Source organism: Colobus angolensis, unplaced genomic scaffold, assembly GCF_000951035.1.
Source record: "Colobus angolensis palliatus isolate OR3802 unplaced genomic scaffold, Cang.pa_1.0 Scaffold376, whole genome shotgun sequence".
Taxonomy (NCBI): domain Eukaryota; kingdom Metazoa; phylum Chordata; class Mammalia; order Primates; family Cercopithecidae; genus Colobus; species Colobus angolensis.
In genome coordinates, this window is record NW_012117110.1 from 408700 (window position 1) to 427339 (window position 18640).

The following is an 18640-nucleotide window of genomic DNA, read 5'->3' on the forward strand; positions in this document are numbered from 1 at the left end:
AAAAAAAAAAAAAAAAAAAAAAAGAAGAAGAGTGTGTGTTTATCTTCATACTGTCAAAACTTGAGCAAAATGCTGGTGTTCCCAGCTGGCCTTAGGTATCACCGTATCAATACACTTGGCTGCCACCATGTAAAAATGGACAAAAAGCTTAGAATAGACAAGCCGATCTTGTTTATTTGCCTCACACATGTGTGCCCTGATGAGGACAAGACCAAAATAAGGAACAAACCTGGAAATACAACTAAATTTCTAAATGCCAAGTCAAGACTCTCCAAATAGATATGTTTGCTTCTTTGTTGTTGTTTTTAGAGCTTTCTCTCTTTAATAACTGAGTGGCCTCTAGTTCCCTTTTCCAATATCCAAAGCTGTTTATGTTGGTTGTTAGTTCTGTTTCTCTCCTCCTCCCTCTGAACAGGAAATCTGTGTGTTGTATCTGGATAAATTTCTGATTTTTTTCATAGCAAAGCTTTTGGCTCCAGGTTCTTACACCTTGTGTCTGCCTCACTGCATGACAGAAATGATATCCTGTGTACAGTCTTGTGCACTTTCTCCAGTGCAGGGCTGTGCCAACAGCATCTCATTGCCATGTCCTGACTCAGGGTGAGTCCCAGGGAAGATCGGAATGAATTCTTGGCAAGGTATGGATGTAGGAGCTGTGTGGATTCTGCAGGCTCCAGTGATGCACACTCAGGAGGAGACATGGCTTCATTTCCCACATTTCTTTCACACAAAGAATGATTATAGGGAAGTGCTTCCATATGGCCTAGGGAAAAGCCCAGCCAAAAACAGCTTCAGCTGGTCAGTTCCAGAGCTGTAACAGACATGATGGGGCCATAATTAGAATCAAGATGGTGAAGGACTATGTTTTCATACAGGCAGGAATCTTTGCTACCTTTAGCCTTAGCTCAAGCACATGCATATGAAACCTGATAAAATGCATACGAACATCCTGTGGGATGTTCCTGGCTTATACCATGTCACTCATGCCCTGCACTGAAGGATCTGTCTGTGTACTCCAGTTCCCCTTTCTATGTAGGAACTGATTTTTAAAAATTGGACATTTTAGGGGTTCTTAACCTGGAATGTCCTAAACAGGCATCAGGGGTCTGAGAACCTCACAAAAAAATCAGAATGGCAAATCCGGGGCTTATCAGTACACATGAATTTTCCTGGAAAGAAAATGCATAACTTTTAATAGATTCTCAAAAGCATATGTAATCCAAAAGCTGAAAATCAAGAGAGAGAGAATAATGAACTACCTTGCATTTCAGTACCTCTTCTGCACACTTCTCCAAATAAGACTGCCCTTTGGCACAATTTCATTTGGCGTCTACTCTGGTTCAATTAGAATTTTCTCAGGTTCTAATCTTTCCTGGACCCTGACAAAGCGAGGTATTTTCTGATGAGATTTCCAAACTTTCTAAGGCCAACACTGACTCTACATACTTCCATTACACCCCTATCTGGCTGTTGTCTTTCTCCCTTACTCCTCTCAACCACGTGGCTTCCTGAATGAACACTTCTTGGTATAGCCTGTCTCTTTAAACTGTGTTCACTGATCTGAGTTCTAAAACTTTGGTTTGTCTTACAATTCACTCTGTTTTCACACTTTCAAGGTTTTCCTCCATACCAAGTAGTAGCTCTCTTAAAATCAATCCCCAGATGGACTGATTGTTGACTTTCAAATATGTTTACAAACACCCACATTTACACTTAAAGTATATAAGATGTGTTGAAAGGGGCAAAGTTCCCTTATCCCCCTCACAGGGCGTGCAACAGGGGGAGTGGCTTGCTTCCTCTGTGCCCAGCAGCTCAAGCCCCTAGTGGGAGCATGCAGACAGGCAGGTTATAGGGAGTTTGGGGCTCCAACCCCAGGTCAGTGCCTAGAGTTGAGTGTTTACAGCTCCCAAAGTTCCAGCGTGTGTTACAGTGGGCTCTTTCAGCTTAGCTGTCCACAGGTGGCTTGTTAATCAGCTCAGTTAGAACCTCTGCCTCATCTCCAGGACAGAGGGCTTTCTGTATCCCAGGGCTTTCTGTATCCCTTGCCACTCCATCCACCTCCTGCCTCCCCATCCACCTGCTGAGAGCTACCTCCACCATTCAATAAACCTTTGCACTCATTGTCCAAGCGCATGTACGATCCACTTTTTTTCCAGTACCATGGGCTTGGAGAATGAGTGCAAGGTTTTATTGAATGGTGGAGGGAGGTAGCTCTCAGCAGATAAGTGGGGAGGCAGAAGGGGGATGGAGTGGGAAAGTGGTCTTCCCCTGGAGTTGGGTCGCTTAGGAGCTGGGCTCTCGTCCATCTGCCCTTGACCAAATTTCCTTCTGCATCTGTGTCGTTCCACTGTCAATGGCCTGTCGGCGTCTGTGTGTTCTTCTGCCAGTGTGTTCCTCTCAACATCCAGTCACTTGTGTGTGTGACCGCTGGGGTCTTGGGGTTTTTACAGGCACAGAATAGGGGGCATGGCAGGCCAGAGTGGTCTTGGAAAATGCAACATTTGGGTGCGAAAACAGAGTCCCTGTCCTCACCCACGCCAGTGGGCACAGACCCAAGGGCGGAGCCCTAGCCAGGGACCCTGCCCTTCTCTACCCAGCAATTTCCTGCCCACCTCCCGTATCAGTGTGACATCCTTTGGGATCCCAATGAGTAATATTTTTAACAAAAACGCAGGTAGCATTTACTGAGTACTCGCTAGTTACTATGCTATTTGGAGTTCTCAACATGGGTTGATCTTTTAAATCCTGACAACATCTCTACAAAGGCAGTACTGTTGTTATTCCCAATTTAAAATTAGAGATCCAAGATACCCATGGAAGTGAAATACTTAAATAACTCTGCACAGCTCATAAGCAACAGACCCAGGACTTAACCCTGGAAGGCTGGCTCCAGACCCCAATTTCTTAACCACTTCCCAATATTTCCTTTCATAATTAATTATGGGAGATGTTTCTTAACATTTCTCATCCTTAGTTTCCTCATCTGTAAAACAGGTAGGAGACATTATCCAAATTATAACATAAGCATGCTGGTAGAATTAAATGATATGTCTGAAGAGAACTTTGGTAATTATAAAGCATTTGATCAATATTAGTAATAACCAAATGGATAGAATGCTAACTACTTGGTTTCCTTCCTCCTTGGAAGCCAGGGTGTCACACACCATAATTCTGGTCAATGAAGCAAAATTCCCTGGGGAGAATATCCTTTCCTGAATAAAGAACACAGTATTTAAAAAATGCTTTTCACACTATGTTCTTCCTTATTATCTGGGATGTAGATGTAACATCTCAATGTCCAATAATGACTTTGTACCCACATAAGCAAAAACCACCCTCTAAGGATGTGAAGAAGAGAGAACGGTGCCTGGTTCCTGAAAGACACAGTAAAACAGCATCCTCCGCCTTAGCTGCCTACTCCAGGCTTTTTGTTAGAAAAGATTTATAAACTCCAATGTTTCTAAGTTGAGTTTTCTGTGATTTGCAGTAGAATACATTCCTCATTGATATACCACCATTCAAAGCCACCTCCTTCATGAAGTCCAAAAATTGGAACCTTCACGAATTCACGGTTTCCAATCTCAGCTAGGCCCTTACAGTTACTCTTCTATGTTTGTACTATTGTTGATGGTTCCTTCTTCTTTCCTTCATGGGAACAGGCTCAAGTCTCTGAGCTCTCACTCCTAGTGGCCAACTCTATCTCCTAATGAAGAGCCAAATAAAGGCAATAGGCTGGAACACCTCACGGTGTTCTCCAACCAACCCTGTAGAGCTATCCAGTTGTTGACAGGGTGTTGGTCTGTTCCCATCCTCTTGTCCTGAGCAAATCCTTCCCTCTATACATTCTCTTCACGCATCAACCCATTGCAATCAAGCTTTGATTTCAGCCTGAAGTTCATCAAAATCAGGCTTGTTCACATCATAAATGACTTTCGAATTGCTAAAGACAAACTTTTAGGCCCTTATTCCAGTTGAACTCATAAGAGCATTGAACATTGCTGGCCACCCCCATCACATTTTTGAAATTACTTATTCCTTTGGGGTCCATGGTACTGCTCTTGCTAAGTTCTGCATTTACCTACTTACTCTATTCATTCCTTCTCAGTTGGATTCCCTTAAACTTCTTCCCTGGCTAAATGCTTTGACTTCAGCTTTTCCTCAGGATGCAATTATTGGCTTCCTCTTATATTCTACATACTCTCTTTGGATGAACTCACCTACATTTATAACTGAATACCACCAACAAGGGGTTTTGCTATCAACCATGATAAACTAGCATGTTTCAGATAAACCCTCCAACCACAAACAAAATACAATCAACATCTGTTTGCAGGCATCAGAAAGATACTTAGGCACTGGATACTTACAGGGTGAAAATTTTGGAGAGAATAAAATTCAGGGAGATGGACTCTCACCTTTGATACTTGCCTCCTCTTCATGAATTCCTTACCCAAATGAATAGCAAACATATCCACCCAGCTGTGCAAAATGGAAAATTTGGGCCATTCAAGCTGCTTCTTTTCTCTTGTAACCTTCATTCAAAGAATTACCAAAGTCTGTTCATTCTACATCCTAAAGATCTCTCCACCTGTTCCTTCCTCTACATCTCCTGCCATGCTACCCTACATCAAGGCCTTATTATTTTAAACACTTTGAATATTTTGAAAGACACTTCCTATTTGGACTCCCTGCTTCCAAGCTCATCTGACAGGTAAATCCAGCCTCCATATGCCACCATAATTATTTTACTAAAACATTAACCTAACCATATCACTCCACTGCCTAAATCGCTTTGATGGCTCCATTTAATCTGAAAAATAAAACACAATAATGAAGTCTTTGACTCCAAATGCCATTCTGTCTTACCTTCTATCCTATTCAATGTACAGTCAGGCCTGAACAATATATTAGGAGTTCCTCAAAAAACCCAGGTTCTTCTCCAGTGTCATGCCATGAACTTTGTGTTTCCTCTGCCTGAAAAACCCTCTACCCCTCCCCGTAATGCTTTCCCCATTTGGGAAAATAAGTAAGATGCCAACTTTATAAGTTACATCAAACTAAATTCAAAAGAATAAAAGATTTAAAATTAAATCTTTGGCTGAACTCACCTATACTTATAACTGAATACCACCAACAATGGGGTATTCAGAAAGAATTATTATAAAGAAAAACAAACCCAAAAAGTACTTGCAGAAAATACACATGAATAATTTTTGTTTCCTTTAAAGGAGCAGTTAATGAAGTATAACCTGAGGGCCAAATTCAGCCTTCAGTCTATTTTTGTAAATAAAGTTTCATTGGAATGTAGCCATGCTGACTTATTTACAGGTGTCTGTGTGTGCTTTTACACTGCAACAGCTATGTTGAGTAGTTGAGACTATACAGTCAGCAAAGTCTAAAATATTTACTATCTACCCCTTTACAGAAAAAGTTTACTGAATCCCCAAACTAAAGGATGTTTTAAAAGACAGATATTATTAAAATGAAAAGATGGAAATTTCCAAATACATAACACTTAGAAACTTAGAAACTCTGATTACACAAAATTGAAAGTCAATTAACAAACTGGAACCCACATTTGAAATAGATACGACAGAAAAAATGCTAGCATTGGTGATATATTAAAAGCTCTCTACAATGAGGAAAAGATCTACATCCAAATAGGAAAATTGATAAATGGCTTCAATAGCTAACTGAGAAATTAAATAGTATAAATGGTCAATAGATACATGACAATATTTTCTACCTTGTTAGCAGTCAAAGGAAGACAAATAAAAGAAATTATTATTTCACAATTTACCTGAAAAATTGGCGAATATATATTTTTAAAACAGTAATACCCTGCACTGGCAAAGGTTCAAAGAAACAGGTCCTCTTTGAAGATATAATGGGAACAAAAGTTTGATACACACTTTTTGGAAGAAATTTCACTTTTAGAAAATTGGTACAAAAGCTACTTCCAACTAAAAAAGGTTAGCATTCAGAAAATGTTATTCTAGCAATAGATGGTCTAAAATATATCTTGTATGACGGTAATACCGTATTGGGTTTTAAAACCTACTTTTTTCAGGAGAAACGTGTGACTTCGATTGTCCTCGTACGAGCCTGCAGGTGGAGCCATCACCCGCACAGACTCCACAGTTGTCCTCCTTGGCACTGCTTCCCAGTTGCCGATCACAGCCCACTGCCTGCCAACAGAAGCATGGCGGTCAGTGGTGCCCAAAACCAGGGGATGGGGAGCTCCCTTCATTTCAGGAACCTTAGTTGTGATATAATCCTTAAATTTATAGTTTGGCTCTCTTTTATGAGAACATAGTTTTATAAATGTAAATGATATAATGTCTTACAGGATAGTATCATTTATATGATTCTAATGCAAGGCTGAAATATTAATAAAGATTTGAAGCTGTCCCTCCATACCCCCTCCCTTTTCTATTTATATTTTTACTCACATTTCTGTCTTTTTTTATTTCAAGACAAGATCTCATTCTGTTGCCCAGGATGGAGTGCAATAGTGGGACTGTGGCTCGCTGCAGCCTCAACCTTCTGGGCCCAAGTGATGCTCCCACCTCAGCCTCCCAAGTAGCTGGGATCACTTAAGCCTGGGAGGTTGAGTCACAGGCCTGTGCCCCAACACCCAGCTTTTTAAATTGTGATGAAAAGACAGGGTCTCCCTATGTTGCCCAGGCTGGTCTTGAATTCCTGGGCTCAAGTGATCCTCCTGCCTTGGCCTCCCAAAGTGCTGGGATTATAGGCATGTACCACACTGCCCAGTCTAGGTATTTTTATGTATATAAAATAAACAGAACATGACAGGCGTTTCCTCTCTCCCTAGCCCTACATTTGTCCTGTTCTTTCATTTCCTCCCCAAAACAAGCACTGTTGTAAATTTCATGTACAACCTTCTGGTTCATAGTTTTACTTTAACTATCTTTTTTTTCTGTTTTTACTTCTATCTCTAAATACCTATATCCCTATATCCCTATATTAATATCTGTCTATAGTCTTTATCTATATGTTTATAGCTCCTCATCTTTATCATTAGCTGTACCTAGGCCTATGTATCTCCACCTCTGTCATATCTATATATTTATAAACAATTTTTAAAATATAAAAAGGAACTAAAAGGAGAGATGTCTCATATAAAATATGTGTTTATACTGCTATCTTTCCTTGTCATTTTTTATGTGTACATTTTTTATGTGTATTTGCTAGATTATAGGCTTGCTTATATGAGAAAAAAAGGCCATGTCTTATATTTCTTTTTTATTTTGTAAGCATATATTTTACATAATGTGTAAAAGACGATAATATCAACTGATTTGATGGTTTATCTCTTCCTTCCCATATTCATCTAACTTTATTTATAAACCTGGTGTTTAAGCGCAGGGACTTTGGAGGAAGAAAACACCCACGTACAAACCTGGATCCACCCACCAACCTTTTAAGCTGCAGGATGTTAAAAAATTCAAACTCTCAGAGACTCGTTTTCCTCAACAGTAAAATAGAGAGAATAATACCAATATATACTTCACATAGGGCCTAGTGAGGATTCAATGAGAAAACATATGTAAAATTCTTAGTATAATGATTCAGACATTATAAAGGATTCAATAAAAGACGGCCAATGTTATTATTTCTCTCTGCTTTTCATCTTGACTCCTGGGTAGCCCCCATGCTTCAGCTTGGAGAGTTGTTGAATTAGACTCTATATTCAAGCTGTTGAAGAAGAAATGAAACTAGAGGAAGTTGGGACAATTATTTATACACTATTCTTTCCAACATTTTGGTGTCGAAGGGAAAGAGAAAGACCAAGTGAAAATTTCAGGGAAAGGTAGTAAGTTCCAAGGAAGTTTAGGGAATAGCTTATGATTAGAGATATTTTCAAATTCACAAAGAGCTATCATGAGGAAAGGGTCTACTTTTGTTCTTTGTATTTCCAAATGGTGAAAGCTACAAGTTTAAGCATAATTTGGTTCAATATGAGAAAGTTTGAAAAGTCAGAGTTATCTAATTATAAGTATTCAGTCATAGTCTAGGAGACCTCTTGGTGGAACAATTGTAGGGGGGATTAAATTATTGGATGAGTGGTTTTATCCAATGACTTTTGAGATCCTTTAATCCTGATTATGTGGTTTTATAAAGATGGTAATACAATATTAATAACTGCTGATTTTTATTGAATGTTTACCATGTACCTGGCATTATGTCATGAATATTGTACACATTATTTCATTTAATCTTCAGAGCAATTTTATGATGTAGGTGATACCTTTCACTGTATTTTATAAATAAGGAATCTAAACATTACTGAGTAAATGATTTGCCAATATTATACAGCTAGTATACAGTGTTGGTAATGGTTTTAAAACCCAAGTTATCTGACCCAGAATCAACACTACATTACAACTTCCTCTACCTTAAGTATCAGCAGATAGACAACAAAAGCCCAGTTACACAGGCCATTGTATTAATATTTACAAGTACATGTGGAACAACTTAAGAGTGATTGATTTTGGAAACACACTTGCATGGTCGAGATTCAATCAATAAGTAACTTGTGTTCATGCAACTTTCTCCAAGGGGAGTAATTCCACCATTAAATTATAGAAACACTGCTCCTGGGCCAAGCTCTGTCTTCACACATTCATGTCCCTGAGCACTCTGCATTTCATGAGAAGGAGAATCACTCTCTATCTAGTCATCCAGGAAGGGTGTGGGTTTAGGACCTAGGAGGGGCTTGTTTTGAAGAGTGTTTAAGGCCTTGTAAGACCTTGGGCAATTGAATACCTCCCTGAGCACTTATATTTGCTTCATAATTTTTGTAAAGTTACAATTCATCCAAATGTTATAACCAAATAAAGCATGTGAAAACATCACAGAAAAATGATATTTGAAAAGAAAGTCTTGCGTTGTAATTCATACGGAATAAGCCAGAAATGCCTTTGAAATTGAGGGGCTACTGAATTTTGGCTTTCATATCCCATCATAATCAACAATAACCAGCTTCTAAAAAATTGCCTGAAGTGTTTCCAGCTTCTATGACATCGTCTGAAGTCATGATCTCTAATTACAGTGATTTATTAACTACCAATTGACAGATATATCAATAAAATTTATTAACATCTATTAAATAACAATTTTATATACTGCCAGACACTACAGAGTATAAATTAATAACATAAGATTCTTACCTTACAGTGTAGTTAATGAGACAAGTCACACAAGATAGTGGATGACATAAACAAATATTTTAAATATATGAGTAGTGCCTTTTGGAATAAATATTCATCTATAAATATCATCACTTCAGTTAAAAATTATTTCACAGTTCCGGCTTATGATTTCCTAATCAGCTAAAAGACAATTAAATAAGTGGCACTAGTCCAAATGAAGCAAAATATGAATTTTTCAGAGCAGTCAAATTTAATCATTCAAGAACAAAACAATTTTTTTTTTAATCAACTGTTTGAAATACCTGCAAACTGGATTCTAACTTGGGGGGAAAAATCTGACATTTCTGTCTTAAAAATCAGAGTATATGGAGCTGTGGTAGTCAGTAGGGATACTCAAAAACATTTTGGTTCCTTCAGCTCACAGAAGGTCTGCACTTCTCCACTCCCTTTGAAGTTAGGTGTGGTCATTAACTAACTTTGGCCAATGAAATATGAGTCTCAGTGATTGATCTGTGTCACTTCTATAAGAAGATTCAAGGGTCAGTGTCTGAGTCCCATGTTCCCCTTGCACTACTGAAGTTATTATGTTCAAAATGTGTCCAAATAAAGCCTACCTCAACCTTAGTCTCCCAGACATTCTAAGAGCTGAGGCTCCTGTCAACCGCTGTTGGGCAAGTGGTATCAGCAAGAAGTAACCTTTAATTGTTTTAAGCTACTGAGCTTTGGGGGTTGTAGGTTACTGCAGGAAAATCCAGCCTATACTATACAGGACTATAATTTAACCATTAATGGATAAAGCACGGTTATTAACAGGAAGATGGTTTTTAAAATTGGAAGTTTCACATTAAAATCCAGTTTTCTGGCTTCTCTTGACAAAAACAAAAACAAAACAAAACTTCCAACGTGTTTATACATAGTTGCCCCCTTCACAATGAGCACGTATCCTCCAGTTCACCACCACAGTCACCACCCAATGTGACTACATCTGAGCAGTTTCTCTCTGGAGCAGTGTGTAGACAGTTGACTTTTAATCTCTGTACTAAGCCATCTAAGCATGAATCATCTCTTGAACTGACTGTTCTTTACCGAATTATACCTCATTTTCAGTTACAAACATCAGCTATACTTGTATCAATACAAAAAATATTATCAGTATAGTCCAATAATTAAGACATTGGTTTCTGGAATTAGGTTCCCTGGGTTTAAATTCCAGCTCTACCACTTCCTAGCTATGTGCAATAGAAATAGACTGAATGTTTGTGTCTGCACCCAAATTCATATGCAGAGACCTAACCCTCAAGGTGATGGTATTAGGAGGTGAAACATTGTGGGGGTGATTACGTGATGAAGGTGGAGCCCTCACAAATAGGATTAGTACCGTTATAAAAGATACCCTGGATACCTCCCTCATCCCTTCTGCCATGTAAGGACACAGCCTCCATGAACCAGGAGGCAGGAAGCAGACTGTCACCAGACACTGAATCTGCCAGCACTTTGATTTTGGACTTCCCAGCCTCTAGAACTGTAAAAAATAAATTTCTGTTGTTAATATGCCACCCAATCTATGGCAGCTAGTGATAGCTGCCCAAACTGACTAAGATACTGTACAACTTGGGCAATTTACTTAGCCTCTTCAATTTCCAGTTTCCTTATCAACAAAGTGGGGAATAAATCCTGTACCTACTTGATAGGATTATGATGAGCTAACAGTAAAGGGCTTCCACAACGCCTGATACCTGGGCTAAGCACCCAGTGTTAATTGCTATTATTTTTATTTTAATTCTAAATTCTAAGTGGTTTCTTCATCTGCACAGTTATCAGGGAATTCAATAAACATGAATGACAAATCAGATTTGGTCTGCAGAGCTGGTACCAACCAGGTTATGCCTCTAATAAAAATCAGACCTCCAAAGCAGAAGCAAATTTCATTCAGTGAGCACTGCTGTCTCAGGCTGTCTGTTGTGCTCAGGCTAATGGAAAGTTGTTCCCAAGAGCATTGTGACAGGTTCATTTAAATGAGAAAACTACACAGACATTTACAAGACTTACGTGTAGTCTATGCCAAGTAGTCATTATGGCTCACATCAGTGATCCTGAGGCAAGCAGAAAGAATCACCAGGAAGCAGAAAGTAGGTGCTCACCAGACACTGAATCTACCTAACTGATGCCCATGGCCACGTGGCACAAGAAAGGAAATTTATGTGAACATTATCCTGTTGAAGAAAAGACACTGAATTCAACCAAGAAGTGTCTGAGTCACTTCTTAGGAAGTACATATAATTATTAAATTCAAATCACCTAGCCAAAAGAGCATCCAGCTTTCAGCAACCAGAGTATCACTCCTCATCACCCAAAGAACTGGCTTACTCATTAGAATCAGAAAAAAAGTGATGAGAAGCACTCATTTAAAATGGACTAATTCATACTGAAACCACCTTTATTCTGCAAGCCCCTTTAAACCCTGGAAACTCCTGGAGCCAACTATGCAACTGGACTTAGACCATTAATAAGAACGGGGGTGGTAAGCAGTAAGCAGAAGGGTAAATATGGGAAGGGGAGCTCATGTTGACTGCAGGCCTCCTGTGCATCAGCTATTGTGCTGGGCACTTGGAATGTTGGTTTGTGGAAAAATGAATTTAAAACAGGACCTACAAGGAGGATAATATCTCCTTTTTACCTGATGAAAAGGCCAAGGCTCAAAGATGGTAAGGGAGTTGCCAAGTGGTCTTCAGTTAATTAGTTGTAGAAATTGAATCCGAATGCAGTTCTCTCTAAATCTGAAGTCTACACAGTCCTGATCACAGCTATTCATCACAGGAAGCCACCAAGCAGGTCCATGACCTTGACCCAAAGTCAAAGCGACCTCAGCTTCACACACCAACTGTGCTAAAGGCAATGGTTTTCTACTCCCTCTAGCTGCATAGGGCACTGTTCTCTAACCACATTTTGTCATCTCCATTTTCCTCAGAGCATCTTCAAATTTCTCATTCCTCCTCAAAATCCTGCCCCCTCATTCTGATTAGATGCCTTTGCTTTATATTTCACTCAATTGAGGCCATCGAACAATATCTCACTCTCCTGTCCATTCCCATACAAACTGATCAGTGGCCCATATTTCACCCTTCCTACCTGCCTCAAGGGAAGAGGTGTCCCTCCTCCTTGTCCATGGGCAATCTGTCTCCTTTGTTTCTGTTATCAACTCCTTTGAAGAGCCCAGGAACTTCACTGCATTAGTTGTATATTTCTACCTCTCAGTCAATACTCCACTCACCCACCTGCCTGGCAACATATATACTTGTTCATTCATGGATTTACCGTGAAGTTAATGAAGCTTAAGTTTCACAGTCAACCACTCTCTCCTTTTCCCTCTGTCTTGCCTACCTGCTGTTCCCAGTCTCGGCTCCCACAAATGCTGAGAGTTGCTGAGAATTGAAGTGTTTGAGTTGGGGAGGAGAAGCTGGACTGCAACTGGGAAGGATGTCTATGTAAGAATCTGCCATAAATTAGCCAGTGGTGGCACGCCTGTGGTCCCAGCTACTCAGGACATTGAGATGGGAGAATCACTTGAGCCCAGGAGGTTGAGGCTGCAATAAGCCATGATAGCACCACTGTACTCCAGTCTGGGTGACAGAGACCTTGTCACAAAAATTAATAAATAAAGAGGGCCCTTCTAATTATATATGCTTCAGGTACCCTAAAAACTGCATCTGCTCCAGTGCTTTTCCAAGTATCTCTGATCTTGAAGACATTCTTCCTGGACCTGATATCCCCCTCTGGCTGTAGTTGTATCTTTCCCTCTATTCTTCTGATTCATACTTTTTCAAAGATGGATTTATGCTCATCATCCCTACTCATTTCAGCCTATTCCTTCCTTACCATGTGTAGTAGGTTGAATTGTGCACTCTCCCCAAAAAAAGACATGGCACCTAGAACCTGTGAATGTAACCATATTTGGAAAAATATCTTTGCAAATGTAATTAAGGATGTTGAGATGAAATCATATGAAGGTGTCCTTATGAAAGGAGGGGAAAACATAGAGATAGACAAGAGGAGGTGAGGTGCAGATGAAGGCAGAGATTAGAGTGATGCTTCCACAATTAAATTATTAAATTAAATTAATGCCCCATCAGGGGCATCTCTCCCTGTGCTTGTCCCATCAATCATGGGCACCAGGACTCTGTACTTAAGAGTACAACCTGTCCTTCTTACTCAGTCCCCAAGGACATTAGATGATTAGATTTAACCATGTGACAGCCCTAGATCTATATTTCTAGTCTAGATTTCTCTCCTAAGCTCTAAATTCATATATCAACTTAATATTCACAGGCACATCTAGCTCATCACCTTTGCCCATGCCCCAGGTTCTAACCCAATATTTTGTCTTGATGAATGGTCTCACTATCTATCTAGTTAAATCATGATATCAGAAATCTAGATATCATTTTCTCGCTCCCCATATCCAACCAAACATTCAGTCCTAAAAGATCTGTTTCCAGGGCCAGGCTCAGTGGGTCACGTCTATAACCCCAGTATTGTGGGGGGCCAAGACAGGAAGGTTGCTCAAAGTCAGGAGTTGGAGATCAGTCTGGGCAACAGAGTTACACCTGATCGCTACAAAAAATTCAAAAAATAAAAATTATCCTAGCATGGTGGAACATTCCTGTAGTCCCAGCTACTTGGGGGTGGAGTGCAGACTAAGTTGGGAGGATTACTTGAGCCCAGGAGCTCAAGGCTGTAGTGAGCTGTAACCACACCATTACACTCCAGCCTGGACAACAGAGCAAGATGCTGTCTCAAAACAAAAAAAAAAATGCATCCTTAACCTTTAGAATTTGTCTCCACTTAATTCATCCTATCTCTTGCCTTATTTTAAGTTCTTGTTATCCCATACTTGACCTTCTGTTGTTTGGCTAGATCCCTGTCCTCTGCAAATAACCTGCCACTTTGCCACTGAAATGACCTTTCTAAAGACAAGCCAAAATTTTTTATAAAATTATGAAATAGCTCCTCTCTCAACTTTCAGAATAAGTTAACAATTGGTTTCCACCTCCACTGGTAGTCTCATCTCCTAGCACTATTCCATGGGTATTCTCACCTCAACTCTTCAGAATGTACTCCTGGACCCTTAAACACATCTGTACCTGCTGTTACATTCCTGTCCCTTCTGCTTGCCATTCTCCCTCACCTTCGTTTATCTAATGTTTACTCAAATTTTCAAAACCTCACTGTCCAAACATCACCTTATCCAGAGTGCACTCCTTGAGCCCAGACTAAATTTCTTTTATTTATTTATATTTATATTTTTATTTTTTAGAAACAGGATCTCGCCCTATCATAGGCTGGAGTACAGTAGTGCAATCATAGCTCAGTGCAGCCTCGACCACCTGGACTCAAGCCAGTCTCTCGCCTCAGGTTCCTGAGTAGCAAGTAGCTAGGACCATAGGCTTGGGCCACCACACCCAGCTAATTCTTAAAAAGTTTTTGTAGAAACAAGGTTTCCCCATGTTGCCCAGGCTGGTCTCAAACTCCTAGGCTCAAGGAATCCTCCTCTCTTGGCCTCCCAAAGTGTTGTGATTATAGGCAGAAGCCAATGCACCCAACCTAAATTGCTTTTAATAACGATTCATTTTAATTATAAAAGCAATGCATGATCATGGTCAAGAACTCAGAAAACAAAAGCATAATCCCACTGAGAAGGATTACTATTATCATTTGGTCAAAGAGTCCAAAACTTAACTGATGGCAATAAAGGGCAACAATGGACTGTTTATAAAATGGAAGAATTACATGGTAAGCTTTGACCTTTTGCCAAAAGTAGAAAGCAACCAAAGTGTCCTTCAGTAGGTGAATGGATAAATAAACTGCAGTACATCCAGACGATGGAATATTATTCAGTGTTAAAGGAAATGAGCTACTGTGCTCACTTCGGCAGCACATATACTAAAATTGGAATGATACAGAGATGATTAGCATGCCCCCTGTGCCAGGAGGACATGCAAATTTGTGAAACATTCCATTAATTTAATTTTTCTCTTAAATGTTTTAAATGAAAAAAAAAAAAAGAAATGAGCTATCAAGTCATGAAAAGACACTGAGGAAACTGAAATGTGTAATATATTACCACATGAAAGAAGTCAATCCGAAAAGGCTCCATACTATATGATTCCAACTCTATAATATTCTGGAAAAGGCAAAACTATGGAGACAGTAAAAAGATCCATGGTTGCCAGGGGTTAGCGAGGAGAGAGGGATGAAAGAGAAAAGCATGGAGGATTTTTAGGTCAGTGAAACTACTCTGCATTATACTATAATAGTGGATACGTGTCATTATACATTTGTCCAAACTCATAGAATTTACAACACCAAGAGTGGGACCTAATGTAAACTATGAACTTTGGGTGATTATGATGTGTCGATGTAGGTTCATCAAATGTAGTAACTGTATCACTTTAGTGGGGAATGTTGATAGCAGGGGTGGCGGTGCATATAAGGAAGCAAGGGGGTCCTATGGGAAAATTCCACCTTCCACTAAATTTTGCTGTGAATCTAAAATTGCTCTAAAAATTGAGTCAGGCCAGGTATGGTGGCTCATGCCTGTAATGCCAGTATTTTGGGAGGTTCAAGGCCAGCCTGAGTAACATAGTGAGAACCCCATCTCTACAGAAATCAAACAAAAAATTGGTTGAGCATGATGGCACATGCCTGCAGTCCCAGCTACATAGGAGGCTGAGGCAGAAGGATTGCTTGAGCCCAGGAGGATGAATCTGCAATGAGGCATGATCATGTTGCTGTATTACAACCTGGGTGACAGGGTGAGACCCCGTCTCTTAAAAAAAAAAGAGAGAGAAAGAAATTGAGTCTGTTTTAAAAGGGCAGGGAGGTGGATAGTGCAGGAAGAGCCTACAGGAGACTGACAAGATCCTCAATTTCATCATTAATGCAAGGACAAGCCATTGAGGGGCTTTGGGGAATGCAAGAATGACAAGCTCTGATCACCTTTTAACATAATCACTTTGGCTGCTGTGTGAATAACAAACTGGAGGGAATCATAGTGGGAGCTGGGAGAACGGAACAGAAAGCTATTAATGCAGTTTAGATTAGCTAATAAGGACTTAGGCTACAAGAAAGGCAGTAAAGATGGCGAGACGTGCTAAATTAAAAGTAATCTTTGGAGGGAAAATTGACAGGACGTGGCAATGGATCAAATGTGTGGGTTGAAATAAAAGCAAGAATGATGTCAAAGTTTTGGGATGAGCAACTAGAAGCCATTTTTTAGATAAAGGAATGAACAAAGTTGAAGCTAGTTTGAAAAGCAGGATGAAGGTTCACCTTTGAGCACTTTAAGTCTGAAACTCCTGGTAGTGCTTCACACTTAGTAGGTGGTCAGGTTGCTTGTCTGCTGTTGTTACTACTGTTTTTGTTATGAGCACAACAGAGTAGGTGAAATACTAGACACGTTCATTATTTTTAAATAACATTTTTCAGAAGTCAAAAGAATAGATGCAGAATCCTGTAATTTCCCTGCCATCCCTGCCTCACAACCTGTCATAGTGTCTTTTTAATTTTTTTTTTCTTTTTGAGACAGTCTTGCTCTGTCACCCAGGCTGGAATGCAGTGGCGTGATCTTGGCTCACTGCAACCTCCACCTCCTGGGTTCAAGTGATTCTCCAGCCTCAGCTTCCCTAGTAGCTCGGATTACAGGCACACACCATCACATCCACCTAATTTTTGTATTTATAGTGGAGATGGGGTTTCACCATGTTGCCAGGCTGGTCTTGATCTCCTGACCTTAAGTGATCCACCCACCTTGGCCTCCCAAAGTGCTGGGATTACAGGGTGAGCCACCACACCCGGCCTAAAGTGTCTTGAATCCTTACACTAATTACAAGCCACTGAGGTTTATGTCTCAGTCACACTTGTCATAGCTCTGCAGAGACCACTCTGAAAAATCTGCTGGAATGCATTCATGTTAGTTTTTCAGTAAATAAATCATTATTCCCAAAGATCCAAAACAAAGAATTAATTTTAATAAGAAAGCTTAATTTAATAAGAGACTCTCCAGCATTACTCTTCCAAAACAGTGGTTCTCAAAGTGTATTCCCCAGACCCACAGCTTCAGTATCTCCAGGGAACTTGTTAGAAATGCAGATCTTTGGGCCCCATCCCTTACCTACTGAATCACAAACTCTGGGGGATGAGCACAACATTCTGTTTTCACAAGCCCTCCAGGTGATTCTGATGCATATTAAAGTTAGAGAATCACTAATCTATAGCCAGGCGCAGTGGCTCATGCCTGTAATCCCAGCACTTTGAAAGGCTGAGGCAGGTGAATCACCTGAGGTCAGGAGTTCAAGATCAGCCTGGCCAACATGATGAAACCTCATCTGTACTAAAAATACAAAATTGGGATAAAAATATAATTTGTATTTGTATTTGGTGTACAAAAATACAAAACTGGGATTACAGGTGTAAGCCACTGTACATGGCCAATAGAAATATTTTCATCTGCATGAACAAAAGTGCAGAAGAAAAGTGTTCTGTTTATTGACAGTAGGCGTAGCACATCCCCGAAGCAGGGGCTCGGGAGGAAAGTGTGCTTACCTGACAGATGCCACTGATACACATGTCCAAGGAGTCCGTGTTGCAACGAGTTCCATCCAGTACCTTAGGTGCCAGCTCCACCACCAAGTTTTGTCCTCGTGCATGACACCTGAGTGCACACGGCGCAGCAGGATCATCATATTGTGGAAGCCATTCATAATAACGCCCCTGATACTGGACATCATTGTAGGCTGAGCACTGCTGGGCTCTGAAATCTTCTGCATCTGGAGGGCAGTCCTGGGGACAGAGGGAAAAGGCCACATGCACATCACCCAGTGAGAGAGGCCAACAGAAAGTGAAATAAGTTAACCAGAATCTCATGAGACCACACCCCACTTGCCTCTATCTGGGAGTCACCTAATTCCCTGTCATTGTTGTTTTTAATTCATCTGTCTTTCCTCCCCTGTCAGGCTCCCTCCCATATCTTCACTGGTACCAAGTACCTGCCTTCAACTGGCTGTAGGATGGATGGCAGAAAACATAGCTTGTTCAAATTCTGTCTACAACAAAAGCAAATAAATTCTAAGTAAATGCCTTCAGTTGCTCTCACAATAAAAAGTGTTTGTACAAATATTGATGACTCATTGATCTTTTTACCAAATTACTGATTCCGCCCACCAGTATTTCCACAGCAAGATACTAGTTGAGAAAAGTGTTACTTTATTCATCAAAAATCTACTTTTGATATGTCAAACTTCGTAATTAAAGAAAACAGATACAAAAAAGCAATATAGCTGCCAGGTACGGTGGCTCACGTCTGTAATCCCAGCACTTTGGGTGGCTGAGGCGGGCGGATCACCTGAGGTCAGGAGTTCCAGAACAGCTTGGCCAAAACAGTGAAACCCTGTCTCTACGAAAAATAC

At 40.2% G+C, this 18640-nt stretch overlaps 1 protein-coding gene across 2 annotated transcripts in view; it reads right to left on the bottom strand.

The window, feature by feature from the left end:
- ADAMTSL3 (ADAMTS-like 3) overlaps window positions 1-18640 on the bottom strand; it is a 418202-nt gene that overhangs the window by 228284 nt on the left and 171278 nt on the right. For both annotated transcript variants that reach the window (XM_011953860.1, XM_011953859.1), the window contains exons 6-7: window positions 17778-18014; window positions 6062-6188 (exon numbers count right to left, since the gene is read on the bottom strand). In XM_011953860.1, the coding sequence (XP_011809250.1) occupies window positions 6062-6188; window positions 17778-18014 (364 nt within the window). The remainder of the gene's footprint in view (window positions 1-6061; window positions 6189-17777; window positions 18015-18640) is intronic.